The sequence below is a fragment of the Chlorocebus sabaeus genome, chromosome 10 (genome assembly GCF_047675955.1).
Source record: "Chlorocebus sabaeus isolate Y175 chromosome 10, mChlSab1.0.hap1, whole genome shotgun sequence".
In the NCBI taxonomy this organism is placed as follows: Eukaryota; Metazoa; Chordata; class Mammalia; order Primates; family Cercopithecidae; genus Chlorocebus; species Chlorocebus sabaeus.
The window spans coordinates 51,971,272-51,990,831 of NC_132913.1; the positions used below are offsets into that span (position 1 = coordinate 51,971,272).

The 19,560-nt window shown below is 35.7% G+C and overlaps 1 protein-coding gene and 1 pseudogene across 20 annotated transcripts in view; both read right to left on the reverse strand.

Moving 5' to 3' along the window:
• Nucleotides 1-6,790: 6,790 nt before the first annotated feature.
• COBLL1 (cordon-bleu WH2 repeat protein like 1) overlaps nucleotides 6,791-19,560 on the reverse strand; it is a 160,815-nt gene continuing 148,045 nt past the window's right edge. For all 20 annotated transcript variants that reach the window (XM_007965187.3, XM_007965186.3, XM_038001998.2 and 17 more), the window contains 3 exons: nucleotides 16,246-17,816; nucleotides 14,189-14,365; nucleotides 6,791-8,011 (listed from right to left, as the gene is read on the reverse strand). In XM_007965187.3, coding sequence (XP_007963378.3) covers nucleotides 7,925-8,011; nucleotides 14,189-14,365; nucleotides 16,246-17,816 — 1,835 coding nt within the window. In that variant the 3' untranslated portion in view covers nucleotides 6,791-7,924. The remainder of the gene's footprint in view (nucleotides 8,012-14,188; nucleotides 14,366-16,245; nucleotides 17,817-19,560) is intronic.
• LOC119625497 (small nucleolar RNA SNORA70) lies at nucleotides 9,645-9,766 on the reverse strand (annotated as a pseudogene).

Genomic DNA, 19,560 nt, shown 5'->3' on the forward strand with positions numbered 1-19,560 from the left:
TTTTCTTCAAGATATAAAGGCTTATTATAAAGTTATAGTAATCAAAACAGTAAAATTGGTGCCGTATACACATCTTGACCAATGGAACAGGAAAATAAAAACCCCAAAATAGACTTATGAATTTAGGGATCATCAAAAATTATGGAGATAATATGTCAGATCACTGAAGAAAGGCATGGTTATTTAACTAATACAGTTAAAAAATTTGACTATTCATATAGGGAGCAAGAAGAAAAATGGATTGCTATCTGAAACCATACAAAATACTTCAGATGAATTCAGACCTTAAATTCAAGAAGCAAAGCCTTAAAACTTTCAGAATAAAATACCAATGAATGCTCCTGTCTGACCTCAGGGTAGAAAAGGATTCCTTAAACATAATACAAAAAATCTTAATCATAACAGAAAATATTGATGCATTCAATTATGTTAATAAGAAATTTTCATGAAGACAATTTAAATAAACAGTAAGCTACAAACACGAAGAGAATATTTATAATTCATGTAACTAATAATGAGCTAGTATCAAGAATATATGAAGCACTTCTGAAAAAAGGCAAATGACCTAGTGGAAAAAGGGACAACTTACATCTCTAGCATACTTTTCTTTTATGACCATGTTTTATGAACCATCACTAGTCTATAATTCTTGGAGGACTAAAATTGTCTTAGCCATCTTTCTTTATGACCCAGCACAGTGCCTGTTGGAAAGAAAATGGTCAACGAATGTTCATCAAATAAAGGAACAAACTTGCCACCCCAGAATAATGCAGACTGTTATAAAACTCACCATATGCATGCCCTCAGAGTCTTTCCTCTTACATTCACATTACCAACTCCTATCCACCCAGTTTTGGAAGTCCAGATCACCAGTCCCTTTACATCATAGTCCTCGCAGCCTCTAGCATTTAGCAAACATTTCTCTGGGATATCTCATGCACTGTTGGATTACGTTTCTTCACATTTCTATGTCTGTCTCCTCTTTGATTCTAGACTTCTCGAGAAGGCCATACCCCTCTAAAGCACAGTGCCTAGTAAAATTCTATGAGGTGTCCCATATTCCTGGGGGATGTGGCGGCAACACCTAGTACAAATTACCAGCCATCCATCAAGCTTCAAAATGGCAGAATAAGTGGTCTGGGAGAAATACTGGTCACTTTCATTATGATTTTTTTCTCAGGTTTAGGCAACTGAAATAAGGTTACAAATATTAGAGATGTAATTTATGAGGTACTCATTGCAAAGGAAAAAAAAACTTTCTGAAGATTGTTCAAGTACACAGTTACAATTGGAAAAAGGCAGCAGAGTATAGCAGAAAAAAAAAATGGGGCCATGGTATCAAATATGTCTTCAACCCTAGCACCACCCTAGCCTGCTCTGAGCTTCATGAGTAAAATGTGATAAAAATCTACCTCAAGGGAAGTGCAACAGAGTAAATGGTAGAGAAGCGGTACTTAATTTCATTTTCCCTATTTCTCCCCTCCCTCTTAAAAATAATGCCGTGTTCCAAGAACAGAAAACCAAACACCGCATAAGTGGGAGTTGAACAATGAAAACACATGGACACAGGGAGGGGAACATCACACACCGGGTCCTGTCGGGGGGTGAGGGTGCTAGGGGAGGGAGAGAATTTAGAGAAACACCTAATGTAGATGATAGGTTGATGGGTGCAGCAAACTACCATGGCACATGTATACTGACGTAACAAACCTGCATGTTCTGCACATGTATCCCAGAACTTAAAGTATAATGAAATAATAAGAATAATGCTGTGCTCCATCAGATCTTGCAGTGCATGGTGTTTTTCAGTTAAAACTGAACCATGACACCCTTAATTAACTTTGCTAACAGAAGCTTTTGCCAAATTCCTGCTTGCCTCGCATTATCTATCCTGAGTTGACTAACATTCTTTTTTTTTTTTTTGAGACAGAGTCTCGCTCTGTCGCCCAGGCTGGAGTGCAGCTGCGTGATCTCGGCTCACTGCAAGCTCCGCCTCCAGGGTTCACGCCATTCTCTTGCCTCAGCCTCCCGAGTAGCTGGGACTACAGGCGCCCGCCACCTCGCCCGGCTAATTTTTTGTACTTTTGGTAGTGACAGGGTTTCACCGTGTTAGCCAGGATGGTTTCGATCTCCTGATCGTGATCCACCGTCTCGGCCTCCCAAAGTGCTGGGAGTACAGGCGTAAGCCACCGGGCCCGGCCTTGACTAACATTTTTAATGGGTGGAGGGAGAACAAATGGCCACAAATTAAATGTCTTTACCCATAAGAATAGAGTGCAATTGGTCACTGTAATAGGAGTGTCTCAATAATTTATTTACTGACTTTATCATAATTTCAAATATGCAGAAAAGTTAAAAATCGTGTACAATTATAACCCACATACCCACCACCTAGATTTAACAATTGTAACTGTCATCATAATAACGTGGAGGGTAATGATGACATTACCAAAATTTCCTAAGTATATTATTTTCTGATCCCTTGAAGGTATCCAAAATCCAACAACAGAAATCATCCAAAGTTTCTTCACTAGGAACTCTTCAGTGAACTTTTCCCCATTCATAACATGAGGGTATCTCTGAGAGAGAACTACCAAGGAGCACACAGGGTGAGCTACTCTTTTCCATAATGATGCCTCTTGGTTTCTTGACTTAGGAAGCTCTGGGCCTGCTCACTTCTATTACTCATATGGCAGATTCTGCTTCTTCCTTCTTTGTACACTTTCAGGTTTTCAACAAAATAGCACAGTTGCCCGATTTAGCTAAGAAAAATGCAGAATGCCTGGTTAGCTTGAACGTCAGATAAACAATATAAAAATATAAGTATATCCCAAATATTGTATGGGATATACTTATGCTAAAAAAGTAATTTGTTGTTTATCCGAAATTCAAATTTAAGTGGGCATTCTGTATTTTATCTCACAATCCTGTGAAACAGATAAATTCAATAACCTTCTGAAGGGGGTCTAGATGACTTTGACAGCTGGGCTCTCATGTTTCCAGGCCTGAAGGCAAAATGAGAGAAAACTATAGAGAAAGGGAGAGAATATACTTTTGCACCACAACTAAGAAAATATTATTTGGAATTGTTTTTAACTTGTTGGGAGCTAGATAGAAAGTCTGATGTGTGTTTGTGTCGGATTTAGTAAGTCATCTGTGAGATTCTGGAGGAAACAGGGTTGTGGACCTGAACAGATTGAATGAATTTATGATTGGGGTTAGAGTCATATGTGTATAGTTTAACAGGGTGTATTGCGTCTATTGCCACATTAATGCTCTATATAAGCCAACCACAAACCTTGGTGGTATTGCTGGGGTAAGCATTTATTGCTCACACATCAGAGTAAGCTGGGGGCCTGGCTCTTAGATGATCGTTGGGAGCTCTGCTCCCTGTGTCTCTCATCCTTTTCTTAGGACCATTCAGCTGTCTCAGAGATGTCTTTCTCACAGCAACATTTCAAATACAGTGAAAGCAAGCAGAAACATGTGAACCTTCGAGCGCTGGTCTTAGAACTGGCACAGTGTCATTTTCACTTCATTCTCTTACTCTCAAAACCTGCTTCTATGGGTAGGAAAGGGGTCTCTGCCTCTTTAATGAGAGGAGCTGCAAAGTCACACAGCAAAAGGTATGGATGCAAGAAAGGGAAAGAATTGAGGCCATCACTATGCCTATCCCAAGGCGTGGGCTGGAAACTAAGAATAAACCGGGGAGCAAAAAAGTTGCTTCTTTTGAAAACTATACATTTGTTTGCAACTGTAGCATTTTTTTTCTTCTCCAAGAAAAGTAATTAGCAAGACTTCCAAATGATTTTTTCCAGTTTGCAAAGCAGAGATGCCAACAGATCTCTACAAATTACCAGAATGTTCCACAACTCTTCTCAAAATACCTGTCAAAAAAGTTCTGAGCACATGGTGGCATTTTTTCCTTGTTGTAAACACAATGTATCTATATGAAGAGTCTAACATATTAAGGATGGAAATTTGCAGGAAAGTGGTAACGTTTAAGAGAAAAGGAAAACGAACTGAAGATTCAGAACAAATAACTTCCTATTCTGGTATCCCTTGAAATCTAGCACCAGTTTCTTCATCATTTGCTACATTTAGTTACAGGGAAGAACAGACTAGTAATTGGATGTGGGACTCTGAGACTCCTCTGCTTGTGTGACCTTTGTAAAGTAGCAATCTTTGCACACCTTTTAAATATGTGGATCAAATAAAAATCTCATTGTAAACTCCGAAATATCAAATAAATAGGAGCTATTTTTACATCTAAAACCTCAGAAACCACTTTGACCCTGGAAATCTTCACTATGACCTCAAATTGCGAGTTCTTTTCTGTCAAGTCAGTTATCAAAATCAGTAGATTTTTAAAATGAGTTTGATTCTTAGCTCTTTGATACTTATTTTCTCTATTGGTAGGGGGTAGAAAGTAAACAGGCATTAGACACATAATTGTATCAATTGGGACACTTTCGGTTTTAGGCACCTATAAGTAACTAAGTCTCAGGACAAAGGCTGGTCTCATTTCAAGGACTTGGATAAGGTGACAGGGTGTATATGCTGTTGCCAGTGCCTAGTGGTCAAGGCCAGATCTGGCAGTATATAAAGAGGTGAAATCGGAAGAAGGGTCACTACTCAAAGAATATGGAGTATATTAGGCAAATAATACTGGTTCACTAATAATATTGACATCAGGTAACTTTAAAAGATGAATTACCTGCCATTTTTAAAAAGTGTTCAGTTTTATTCATATTAATTCATTTTTCAGAAGACAAAATGAAGCATAGAGAAAGTAATTTGCCCAAGATCCCATGACTCATGAGTGGCAGACTTGTGATCTGAACTGCAATCTCTTCACTCCAGCCAACATTATGGACCGCAGCAAGAAAAAATAGAATGGCTAAGGGAAATACAATCGATCTGTATGTGCAAAAAGAAAAGCTCTTCCAAAACACTGCTGGTATAAAAGGCAAGTTGTTAAACAGTATTAGAGTGTGACTCCTTTCATGTAGAAACACACACACACACACACACACAAGCCCCCAACACACCTGCACAAATGTACTTCAAATAAATACATCTATATAGAGCTACATATCAAAATATTAACAGCTATCTTTGGAGCGGGGAGTGGGATGCTGGGGATGAAAAAGAATGTATTTTATACTCTATCATATATATATATAATCTGAATTATAATATTATATAAAGAAATAACTTGATTGGGGAAAAGAAGGAAAAGCAAAATGCCTAGATGCTAAAAATTATACATGAAAGTCAAAAGTTGGTTCTAGACCATTCCTTTATCTTACTTGTGCTGTTATTTTAGGATGAGTGAAAACTACTTGTCACAAATTTCTTTCCCCATTGAGATGGTAGCACACGTTCTCCTAAAATGGTGTAGATAAGGCAACTTTCCAGAACATAAATGCATTAATGGTTTATATACATAGCCCCTAAATCCTATGTGACCTTTAAAACATTATTTTAATTATAAACTACAAGTATACTAGAATCTAGAATAAGCACTTGTTTTCAAACAGCAGTTTATAAAATACTACAAACACAATTGATGCCTCTTATAAATCTCCTCAATTCAATCTTTCTTGGTTCCCGCAAGTAACCATCAGCAAATATTTTTTTCTACATATACAGCAATAATTTATAGTATCTTTTTTATATTTATACTTTATATAACTAATTTCGTAAAACGCCTTGTTCCACCACTCACTCGTCACTTATTTTTGAGATGTATTCACACTGACACACGTAGCTCTAACTTGTTCATTTTGACTGTTGTGTGGAAGTCTATCACATGAATATATGAATTATCAAAGTTGAGCATGGGTTAGGACCCCTTTCTGCTGTTTTACACAAGGCTGCCACGAACATTTTCGTAGATGTCTCCTTATGCATGTGCGTAAGTACTTATTTAAGGTAACATGGTAGGGAATCTTTAATTTGACTAGATATTGCAGAACTGGTAGTCAAGCCAGTGTATTTTCCCACCAACAGTTAGAGTTCCCACTGTTTGATGTTCCTGACAACACTTGCTATTTTGAAACTTATGTTTTTGCTAATTTGATATGGTACCTTTCCATGTTTTTAACTTGTATTTCCCTGATTATCAGTGAAGGGTATTTTTTTTCCATGTTTGTTGGCCTTTTGAATTCCCTCTTGTAAGAATAATGTGCTGATATTTCTATTAGGTAGACTTATCATGACTTGTAGGAACTTTTATATCTTCATAAATTAAGACTTTCTTATATATTAATATATTGAAAACATCCTACATGTCGCTTATCTTTTAGTTAAGTCTTCAATCCAACTCAAATATATGACGGTTTAAATTAGGGATCCAAATTTATATGTTTACTAGTAGATATTTATGCCAACACAATTTTTTAAAAAATTCACTCTTCTCTACTTGCTTATAACAACATAACTTAAGTATCTATATATGAGGGTCTCTCCATCTGATTCAAGGAAAACAGCAGCAACATTTAGCATTTCAGATGGCCATGCCATGTATCAGGAACTATTCTAAACATTTTACATGCTTAGACCATGCATTTTGGAGTCAGAATGCCAGGGCTTAAATGTACACTAGGGATCCCTGATAAATGGTAAATTTTACGAATTTCTTGTTTGTTCACTGGCTAATAGAAATGTATGCATCAGGTAAGGGAAATAAATATTCTGGTTGACAGAAACTATATTTTTTAAAAAGCACCCCAAATATACAACTTACTTTTATTAAATAGAAAAAAAAATCCCCAAGAGGCAGATATCCCAGTAGTTTTAGTGAAAACAAATTTAATATCATCTTGTTTGAACAAAGCTTTTAGAATAAGTGAGCAATTAAATTCTTAAAGTAGGGACAGAACACCAACAAGCTCTAGACTCCAGAAGAGCTGTAAGCCGACAAATTGGCATTGTTTTGCTTAACAGTTTTAGCTTCAATGTAAATATATATTATTACTTAGGATATTAGCATCTGAACTATATAATACTATTTTATCATTTTACTTGAATTAAAACCAGAATTTCTGGAACTTCCAAATAGTCTTTAAAGTTTTTCAATATAAACATAAACTAACCCCTATTCCTCTCTACATATCAAATGTGAAATAACTGTCACAATATATCAGCATTTTCACAGAAAGAGTTTTAAGGCTTCTGGCACATAAAATGTGTAATTTCTGTGTGACAATGTCATAATTATATACAGAAAATATTTTAAATTCTTGTAGAATTTAAGTTCTAAAGATTAAAAAACAAGAGTTCCATGTTAATAAAATATTAAAATACTATGAGCTTGCCATAAAATTGACAGTGATTTGTAATTACACAAAGAATACACAAGGCAAGTCTTTCACACTAAGTGATTCATCATTGAAAACAATTATTGAACTGAATATACTTATTTGATATCACTAGTTTTCTAAATTATTCTTTCAGCACAAAACAGGCTTTCATATAACTTATAAATATTTCCAATTGCAACATTGAGGCAGCAAATGTCATATCTATGTTTGTCCTAGTTGTATGTCATACAAATATAAGTCTATGAATCTTATACTTTTGTCTAAGTTACCATTGTAGAGAATGTGCTGGTAAGTGAAATCAATACAAAGTGATTATTTTTCATTTGTAAAAAATGAAAATCATTTACACCTTGTTTTAAAGTTCTAAAGCAGCATATTCAACTCTTAAGGCAAAAAAAAAAAAAAAGATTAAAAAATTATTATAAATTATAAATTCTGGTAACTTTTCTTCTGGCATTAAAAGCCATAGCACAAATGCTAATATTTTAACAGATAATATATTAGTATACATCTGAATATACATTTGCCAAAATGTTCCATTAGTATGAAGTTGGTCTGAAGTGGAAGTGAAGTGCAGTGGCGTGGCGGGGTAACATTTAACGGTCATCTTGGGCATCAGGGGACATGGAATGGCTGAGTCTTGACCTTCCATTCACAGATATTGTATTTGATGGAATGGTAACCTAAGAGAAAGAAACACACTTTGCACCCATCAATTTAAAATGGGACAGCTGTCTAATTTTCAATTTTCAACAGTTACCACATTTTAACTTCTGCTTAATTGTAAATGCTAAGTATTTATTATTTAATAAATTATAATCAAGAATAAACGTTCATTCTATCATAAAGTTTAAAAAGAGTTGTTATTTTCACAACAAATAAGTTAAATAATCCATTAACACATCTTAATCTGTACAAAATTACCAAATCAACACAAAGGACAAGAGCACAAACAGACTGCAAGCCAAGCTGTTAAACAGCATTTTTAGCTAGATTAATTCTGTAATTCTGGCTCCCCAAAACTGCCTCTGAGAATGTAGAAAGAAAAAGTGAATTCCACAAAGCAATGAATTTTACAAGTTTTGTACTGATGGCATAAATTAACATGAAATCCCCCTCCCCATGGCCCCCTATTTATTCAAAACAAAAAAACGAGTCCTTGGTATTAAAAATGTTTTCATGTGAAGGATTTAAAAAGTAAAATCTGTGACTGTTAAGCCAAATGATTGCAGACTGAAAGGGAGTTTTGTTCTTTTTCTCAGTAAGTAAACTCCTAAGTTTCAAAATTCTATGGTAAAGTCTTCTATTCACAAACTATAAGTGAATAAAAACACGAAAACAAGAATTTTCTACATAGTGTGAATTCCAGCTTTTGAAAAATGTAAAGTCATCTGGATTCTGAATAGTAAATATCTAGATTTTGAAATATCATACCTGCAATATAATAAAGATATTTTAAGACAGTTTAGATTATAATTTTACTAATTTAGGTTCATAACTAAACACTATCATCTTCTCACAAGAAGACAACTAGAGTACAAATGGCCACAGATTTTCCTAGCAACCGAGTAAATTGGTTAAAAGGAAAATGAAATTGGCAAATTTAGTTTGGACTTGGCTTCCTTGTGCTTCGTTTTTTGCCTTTTACTAAATAAAGATTGGTCATCTAAACTAATGAGTTTTCTCGACTGTCGGATGAATCCAGGATGGAGCAGAGTGATTGACGCTACACACCTAAAAGAAAATGGGTAAGAAGAAGAGTTGCCACCAGCAGAAGGGAAAACTCATCTGCACTCTGTTTAGTATATCTGTGAGATTTCTTTCCAAGAATAGCCAACAAATGACAGGTAATGACTTTCTTTCTTTCGTTTTTTTTTTTTTTTTTTTTTTTTTTTGGAGAGGAGGTAGAATTTATTGGTGAGTATTAAGAGGGGTCAGCACAGTGGAAGCCCTCATGAGTGCAGGGCCTGGCACTTGTCCAGAGGTCCATGATTGGGAATGTACTCGACCCCACATCCATCTGGGATGAGCCACTTCTCAGCCACCATGTCTTCAAATTCATCAGCACTGAACTTGGTGAAGTCTCACTTCTTTGAGAAGTGGATCTTCTGGCAGCCAGAGAACTTGAACTTGGCCTTGTGCAGGGCCTCAATCACATGCTCCTTGTTCTGCAGTTTGGTGCAGATGGACATGATAACTTGGCCAATGTGAACCCTGGCCACAGTACCCTGGGGCTTTCCAAAGACACCTCGTATGCCTGTTTGGAGCTTACATTGAGGTAGTGCAAGGTCAGAGACGTGAACATACATCTGAAAGGCCTATCACCAAGGTCCCTTAGAGAAACAGGTTGCATACACTACCAAGGAGGCTGCTGTTTGCAGCCACTGCACACTGGGCCCCCATAAGGAAAGGAACTCAGTAGGTTTAATTGGCTGCAGAGGTAATGACTTTCATTGTGGAACCTTGGTCCCAAATGTTTCTGTGTACGGGAGAATTATTTTGTAATTCTTGCCAAATTTGCAGTTCTCATAATTCTTTGTGAAGGGGAAAATTTGTTTTAGGCATTTAGAAAACATATGGATGGCTCTAAATGTCTCCAAGTAAAAGATGCTCATTGTAGCACCATATATAGAATCCAGTTGAACGACCACCAATAAGGAACAAATAAGCTATGTTACATTCATAAAGTCAAATACTATGTAATCTTAAAAAGAATAGTACAGATATATATATTTAACAGTTTGAAAAAGCTTCAAAGAGACATTTGTTTATGAATGGATTTGCAGAGTATTCCATTTTGTAAATTAAATACATTTACATATTACAAAAGTGGCCTAGAAGCTTATAGAGCAACCTATCAAGAATGGTTATTTTTGAAGAAAAATGACATCTTCTTTACTATTTAAAAAGTTGTTTACTAAACTTTTAAACAAAAGAAGCCATCATTAAAATACTAGTTTATAAATTCTGAGGGCAGAGATCTTATTGATTTTAATGCCAGTTTATACCAACTTTATATCAATATTTATTTTAGTGCCTGGGACAGTGTAGTGCTCAATAAATATTTCTTGAATGGAATATGGTAACTTTTTACAAACATTCATAAAGAAAAAAGAAGGTATCACTTGAATGTTTTTGAATGAGGAACGTATTACACTTATAATACAGATACTTAAAAAAAATTTAAGAATTTACTGATGTGAATATCTACTAATTGATTGTCTACTCTTGAAGTTTAAAGAATTTTTAGGAATTCCACATAGCTTTCTTTTTTTCCACAAGGAATGTAACTATGAAAATTTCTATCATTTACATTTACTTTAAAAACGTAGAAATCGCTGCCAACCTGAAACTCTGGTTGTTCAAATTTAAACTAAGGAAATATGAATCTAAAAAACCAATTAAATAAACAAAACAAGCCAGCAAGATTCTGTATGACTTACCCAGCTTTTTCCTTCCCTCCACCTTCTGTTGAACCAAAGATAAATCTTACATTTGAAAAACACTTAATACATAGCGATAAATATCAAAATATGATTCACTATTTTCAGACCTTACTTGTAATGGGGTAATAACTTGATTTTTAGTAAATCAGAGACCATCAAGTACTGAAAGCCAAAGTTGTTCTTATGTCAACACAGGCCAAGGGTAATGAATTAATCTGTCTTGTTCTTTGTAAATAATTTGCTGATTCATATATAAACCTTAACATCACACAATTTATAACATACTGAGCTCGATTTATTAATGCTTTACATGAAGAAAAGACTAATCTCTGTGACTACATGGGGGTTGAGTAGAGGTAAGGTATGCAAAAAAATTCCTTCTGAAACATGAAAAAAAAAATGGCATATTTATGACTACATTTACACTAGAGTAATCAACTAGGTAATTGTTCTATTGTGAACCAACCATTATAATGAAGGTTAATTGCCTGCGTATGAACCAGAGCCATAAGACAAGTGGGTACCTGGAGTTAAATTGAATATTTGGGTGCCAAGATACAGAGAAACACAGAGCCAACTTTCTGATGAACAATCTAAACCTACCATCAAAATCACCAGAGATTTTATTTGGCAATACAATTGTTGTTCTATAAAAGAAATGTCAGAATTTAAAAGAAACTAGAAGAAATCTTCAGTACAGAACAGAAACACAGGACTTAAGCAAAGATCACAAGAAATTAAGAGCCTGCCTGTGCCGGTTTTTACTTCCTTTTGCAATTTTTTGAAATAGAATATATATATAGAAAAATTCACTAAATGTAAATACGTAGCCCAGTGAAAAACAAACATGCTTACAATGCACCACTCATGTCAAGAGAAAAAACACCTCCAAGTTCCCTATTAATCGTCTTTTAAAATTGTGGTATTTTCTTCATCATAGATTTTAGCCTTATATTGAATATTTTTATTGCCTTACAATAAATAACATTTACGTGGATTACTTAGCTTTGTGATTACCCTTTAAATTGTGTGCATAGCCTACCTCAATAAGCCTTCACCGACCCTTTTAATTCCCCTCTGGAAGTAAGCGCTATCATAAGTTTTGTAATTACTTCCTTGCTTTTAAAAATAACTGCCGCTTATACATGCATCACTAAATAATCTAAATTAGTTTTGTATGCTGTCAAACTTTACGCATATATATCTATTTTTGTGCACATTATTGCATTTTACTATATTTTGTCCATTATTTGAATATATTGCTATTAATTCTACTAATTGGATATTAGGGTTATATTTATTTAGAGTTTTTACAAATAACATTCCATGAACATTCTTATGTGTGAGAGTCCTGGTACACAATAACATTTTTAGGGTATGTAACTAGAAGTGAAAAGTACTAGTCATGAAGTTTGTATATTGTGAACTTTACTAGATACCACGTCCATTTTTAGTGAAAGGAGATGGATTATAGATGGAATTTTTATTTAAAAAAAATTAGAATCTGGCACTATACTCAGAGCTACCAATAAGGTTCCATTGAAAGAGAGAAAATTTTAGATTCAATAGAACCTAAAGTAATTAGTTTTAAACAGGAAACAATTATAGGATAATCATTTAGTGCCCGCTTTTTATGTTGATTAATATTCAGCTCATTCTAGAAGCAATGAGAGTTGTCTGTGTGAAAGGACTGCCAAGTCAGGGCCCATAACACACCAAGTATATAGCTGCTGGCCTGTATAATTCTGTTGGCCAAAAAGGCATTTCCAACTTAATGCAGTTTTCTGCAATTAGTTCATTGAAACTGATGAATATCTTCACTGACCTAGTATAAAGGCATCGCAATCAGTTTCTGTGTAGTAAGTTGGTTCTCCCATGGCCCCAATATACCACTGTATCTCAGGACCAGGCTGTGAATGCACAGAAGACAGAGGCTTCATTTTATTCATTTTTGTGTTCTCAGTATCTAGTACAATATTTGTTACTTATGTGCTTTAAAAATGCTTGCCAAATTTATTGAACTGAGCAACCAATAGTGCTTGGTTTGAAACTCATCCTTAATTCACAAGATTAGAAAGAGAAAATTTTTCATAAGTGAGGATGTATAATTTATTAACATGGGCATTTATCCTTCTCTAAAACTATAAATTTGTTATGACCGATGAAAAACCAATTTCAATATTAAAAACTATACCAAATTGTTATGCTGTCAGGCACTAAAATCAGACTCTACAAATAATTTACAAAATTCAAATCTAATCCACTGTATTACTCCTTCCTGTTTCCTCCACTCCTGACAGCAGCCAGTATTCTGCCTTGTCTCCATGTTTGCCCAGACAGGGTGCCAAATCCTCTGGGAAGGAATGGCTGTCACTCATACCCCCTCACATACACACCGAGGAAGTTGGCTTACGCAGTCAAGTCTGTACGGTTGAAAGGCCCAGAAAGCCTTTCCCCATTTCTTTTCCTATCTTTGTAGCATTCCTGTTCCTTTGCAGATTTAATTTCTGTTGAGCTGAATACTGTGCTCAACAAGTCTCTTATTATTCTCTAAATGGCTTTTAAAACGATCACAGAAGGAATTCACAAAATGAAATGCCTCAGGAGTTAATGGAATAATAAGTACTTTCCTTGTCTTAGATGCGGAGGTGCTTCCAACCAGGAGAATTAAGGGGAGAGAATTAAGGGGAGAAGGTTTAGGGAGAGGACTGCCTCTGGAGAGTCTAAGTTAAGTGCTGATGCCTTGTTCAAAGCTTCACCACATCTTCTTCTCAGTGGATGAAGGGAACGCAAGGAGGAAATTCACCTGAAAAGAATTCCCTGTGACACTTGGGTGTTTTTCCTGAGAAAAAGCAGACTTCCTCTTTTTATTCTGCCCCACAGTAAGCAGGAGCTAGATAACTTGGGCAGGACATTACTAAGAATTGAATTTCTGCATTACTTATCATCTACATTCTCTAGATATTCTGTACTTTTTTTGGTTTAACCTATAAAACTCTTCCCTAAGCCTCACATATGGTAGTGACTAATCATGGCAAGAGCTATGACTACAAACTTGTAGGTTCCTATCACTAATTTACCTTTTTTGGAACAGGGAGGTATTTTCCAAAGAGTCTTTCTTGAGGTGCTAGCATAATCTCTTAAAATAAGAGTCCAGGGCATTCTCTATATAGTTACATAAGAATGAACAAAATTCAAGTTCTGCACCTGGCCCATATTGTGGAAAATAGACCTGACATATTTTTCAAGTACATGTAAGACTCTGGAACTCTTTCAGCTTATACTTCAAAGACATAAAAGAGTAACTTAGGGAGCGCTATTTAGATTTACATGCTAGAAAATTTTTACCCTAAGTATTAGTTTGACAATGGTGACAATAAACCCACTGTCACCCATCTGATAAAGAAGACTTACCCTTTTCAATTTGGCAGCAGCCTCTCCTGAACGGATTGCAGTCAGCAAACTCTGTCGCATCTGTTCTGGGTCAGAGCTTTGGAATGTTAAAGAACTTTGTCTCATAAGAGTGAATGATGGGCAATCAGTTGGAGTTGGTATTTGGGAATTCTGTTCATTATGCGCAGAGTTATTTTCCTACAAAAATAAATGTGAAATATTTATATGAATGCCAAGAAAAGAATGGGCCATTTTTTGCAAAACATTTTCATCATCCATAGTTCTTTAACAATCACCATTTGCCACACTGGTATTGCAGACACAGCTCTGTTTCCTCACCCACTGAATTATCTCTGCTGCCAGAGCTAAGCTGGAAGATGAGGGCACTACTTTATCTTGAACTCAGGAAGCCAAAGAAGAAAAGTGGTACCACCTCTTTGCTTCATAAATACAGTGGTAATTTTATTGTTCTTGAATTAAATACTGCTGACTTCACCAATACACAGAATTGGTTAGAAAAGTCAAATTAAGATTTTTTAAAATACTACAAACTAAAAAATGACCCATTTTCATGGTTTCAACATACTAGCTGTGAAATTACTATTTTAAAATGAGCAAAAGAGTCAAACAGACTATGTCATATTTGTTGAACCTAATATATCTTCTAATAAAGGAATACTAATTACTAGGCTACACTTAGTAGCTTATTTTGTGTTTCTGGAAGTCACATGGACTAAGTGCTGACCATGTTTTATTTTTTGCCATGAGAATCAACATATAAAAGTTAGGAACTTCCAAACTGAAGAATCAAAAATTGAATTACGCTTCTCAGGAAGGCATATTTAGTAACTGATGTAACTGGCATATGTTATCAAGTAATCTTAAATGTCTTTTTCAAACTGCCAAATACATATCTTTACCAAAAAATGATCCAAAGAGGGCTCAGGCAATGACTTAAAAGCTTTATTATCTACACCAAGCTTCCATTGTTTAGGAATGGTATTCTAGTCCAAGAAAAATCACAGGCTTTGTGCCCAAGTACAGAATTAATCTCTATAGCATACTTCTATTCCTGATGCTATATCAAAGTAATAAATATAAATGTAAAATACATGAAAAAATATTATTTAAGATATTGCTATACAACTATGGAAAAACATTTACTTGGCAATATGGTTAACATTCTTTTGCTCTAGGAATGTTTGAAAAAGTAATATTAAATACTTCTGGAACTGTCACACAAATATGAATGTATTCTTTAAACACTATCAGAGTAAGAGTACACAAAGCATTTCTTTAAAATTGCATGAGGATTATCATAAATCGTGCTGTGAATTTCATCTTCTCCTTTGACTCTATTATCTGAAGCTAGCAAAATACAACACTTGGTTGACCAAACACTAAGTCAACAACACTCCTTTTTGGTAAATATTTAAGGTTAGATGGTGGTTAGATAACAGTTTGGTCAACATACATATTGTAGTTGAAAGCTGACACTGACTTAACAAAATGGGGAATTAAGAAAATTACATTTTAAAACTCTGCTTTCAATTTATTTATATGTGAAAATGCACAATATATGCAAGCTGAAGTTGAGTGTATATGAGGAAATCACATAGCTGAGAGATGCTCAGTTATTTTGTCTAGTCTCTGATAACTGTTATTTTTCCATTTCATTAAGACTATTTCCTTTGCTATTACACAGTAATGTAAAATTGGAGAATAAACCAGAAGATTTAGACAAGTTAAAAACAAATTAAGATAACACAGGAAAATAGAACTATAAACTAGTAAATATACCATACAAACGATATGAGCAAAGAAACTTTAAACCCTTTGCTAATGACACAATTATATAATGATGACCTTACAGCAATACCTAAACAAGTTATGTAAGTTATAATTGTAAGCAAATAATCAGATTTTATGTATTACCACTCTCTTCACTACAATAGATTAATTTCAGATTAATATGAGTTCAGAGTAAAGTAGCACACAAACATATCAACATGCTTGTTAATCCCCATTAAACCATGTCACTAAATTTGAATACTTATTTTTAAAAAGTCTATAGTTACCTTATCAGACACACCAAGTTGTGGGATGTCCACAAATGTATTTACAGAATGAGTCTTCCCTTCCTCTGTGTTGGCTGGAGGTTGGACCGATGCCCCAGCACTAGATGACTTGGTGCGCTCTTTACTGAAAGACTGTGACCTTTTCACTACAGCGAGAGCAAACGGTGAAGGACCAGAACTGGAGTATGGTCGTGGGGCACCAAAAGTTTTCAGAGTCTTCAGATTTTGTGTGGATACCTGACGAGCAGGAATTGCCGCAGGTTTCGGAGCTATGGGAGGAGGAGAGGCTTCAGCAGGCTTCTGACCGATGACATCATCATCAGTTTTTTCAACAAGGGGTTGTGGAACAGAGTGAGGCGTTTTATTTAAGGGAGAAAGAGTCTGCTCTGGAGAAGGCAGCATATCCCTTTCTGCCTCTCGATTTGTCAGTTCTTTTGGAGCAGGATTAGGGGCAGCATGGACACTCTTGGCAGCTGCAGATGTCACATAGTGACCCGATACTCTCTTCTGCATCTGTAAAAAAAAAGAACTGGGTTTGGCCTGGGGATTAGAAGCCCGAGATTTAAATTTTGATTCCAAAATATTGTTTATGTCTTCCAAATTTGGTGCAAAAGGAACTGTGCCAGTGTCTCTTGTCATTTTGGGAGCAGGTTTCAGAGGACTAACCATGGCTCCATCAGGTGGGCTCACAGAACTGTGCACTTGATGCTCTGTTCTCAGGTTCAGCTTCGGTTTAAGGTCTGGCAGTGGACCTTTTGGGCTTTCAGAAATAGCCGAATCTTCTGTTTGGATGGCAGTTTCTTTCACATTCTCATGAGTGTGCTTTTTCCCTAAAGCATGTATGTCCTGATCATCTTTATACCCTGTGGTTTCTGACTGCCAGTCTGTCAGTATTTCCAAGGATTTGGGAGGCACTATTTTATAAGTAGTCATTCCAATTTTGGGTATATACTCTCGTGTAATTTCATTTGAAGGTTTTGGCTTGGGATTGTAGTCCTGTCTATAAAGTGGATAATTCTTTAGGTAAGAAGCAGTTGAATTTTTATCAATTCTATCTATAGGAGGCAAAAGATCATCATTACCATGTGCACAAATTGGATCTTTTAGGGTAAGCGGATCTTCTGAATGTATAATTAGGGTGCCTTGACTCCTGAATTCCCTTGAGGTATCTACAGAATCTTGTGAACTTAAGGATGAGTGTTGAGTTGATATGTTGTTATTTGAAGTTTGCACACTTTCTTCAACTTTGGAGTCAGACAAATTATGATCTTGGTGTTTCCCATCAAAACTGTTACAAGAAGGGGTTGTCTGAATTGCTGCATCTTGCATTTTTGTCTTTTCTGCACTAGGTTGATTCAGTTTTTGATCTGGTACTGATGAAGCTGCTAGATGGTTTTCCTTGTAACTTATAGCAGTATCAGTTTCATGTGCCTGAGAGTTTGATGGTCTCTCAACTTCCATATCAATGTCATTATTTTTGGCAACGCCTCCTACATCGATTTCTGTTTCCTTCACTCCATTTTTCATATTGTCTTCTGTGTTCTTTGGAAAGACAATTATTTCATTTTGTACTATTGAGAGAAAAAAAATCATCAAGTTAAATATATGAAAAAATAGAAAACCTCAAGTTTTTAATGCCTACTTTCTCCCACCTGAAATAGTTTGGTTTGAATTCGACAGATAATTTTCAACTCACTGACTATATAAAGGTAGGTAGTAGCATATAGAGAAAACAGTATGGGCTTTGGATTCATACAGACTGAAGTTTGGAATCCCTGGCTTAACCCCTGGCTTAACTAGTGTGGCCACAACATTTTAATTAACCCCTTTGAGCCTCAGTTTGCTCAGACAAAAAAAGGTGAAAATATGTATATTATATGTGTATCATTTAGATAGCATGCTCATTAGTATATTGACCACAATAAACACTCCATAGAAGGTAAGTAAAAATAAGTTTTTACTTTTTAGATGTTATTCAGCCATTGTTCATAATGACAAAAAATGAAACTGACAAATTCAAAAACTGTATTTTCCCTCTATTTTGACTGTCTCTTCTATAGCCCCTAGCATATTTATATTTTCATACCTAACATTAAAAGGAAAGGAATCTCAGGAAATGCAGTCAGTTTTAATGACGGCCTTAACAGAAAACATTAAGATTTACAGTAAAAACAGAATCTCAGGCCAGGCGTGGTGGCTCATGCCTGTAATCCCAGCACTTTGGGAGGCCTAGGCGGGCGGGTCATGAGGTCAGTAGATCGAGACCATCCTGGCCAACATGGTGAAACCCGGTCTCTACTAAAAATACAAAAATTAGCCATGTGCGGGGGCGCACGCCTGTAGTCCCAGCTACTCAGGAGGCTGAGGCAGGAGAAGCGCTTGAACCCGGGAGGTGGAGGTTGCAGAGAGCTGAGGTCGCGCCACTGCACTCCAGCCTGGCGAGAGAGTGAGACTCCCTCTCAAAAGAAAAAAAGAACAGAATCTCAGTTCATTGTCTTGTAATTAGGTATCTTTGCAGAAGGCTGTTAGAGGACTTTATTTTTAGTTATAACATCGGTGATTTCAATGCATGAAATCAGTCATATTGGTTTTGATTTTTCTCTGTTGGAAATAGGCATCCTAATTCTAGAGTCAGAGTCAAAATCAAAGTAGAGAAAATAACCTCCCTCTCCTTTGCACTACTTTTCCTCTTGATTCTAATTCAGACCTCCTGAAAACAAAAACCATTTCCCAGTCTCTAGGTTAACAGAGCAACAGCTTCCAGTCAACAACATGATGGCAAAGCACTGGCAGGAGGCATGTGGAAGGAAACAGGCTTTGGGGTCTGTACCATGTGCCTAGTACTGAATTAAGTCATTCCTCTGCTCCTCTATTTAAATGCCCTGAAGAATCATGCTTCCTGCGCGATCACTGTGCTTATCTTCAAAACCCTAGTGGCCTTTTCACATATGGCAATAGTTTGCACAGCACAAGCTAAATGTGAGCTTTGGGGGTCAAACTGTGAAAGTATGCCAAGTATTTCTCTATAGTTTCATCATTACCCACTTTTACTTATAAGGATGAGATGAAGTACATTGCCTAAAATGTAATGAGCTATATTATATAGTTTCTCTCTTAAAAAAAGAAAAAGAAAAAAGATATGCAAGCAGAAAAATATCATGTTAGGCAAATTTGTATACAAACAATTTTTTTTTTAATCTTCACGTTTTTAAACTCTGCCTGATTGCACAGTTATTTGGTTGTGGCAGTCAATATTACATATTGTGTTGCAAGATTCCTATATTAAACATGTAATTTTAAAATGGAACTCATTTT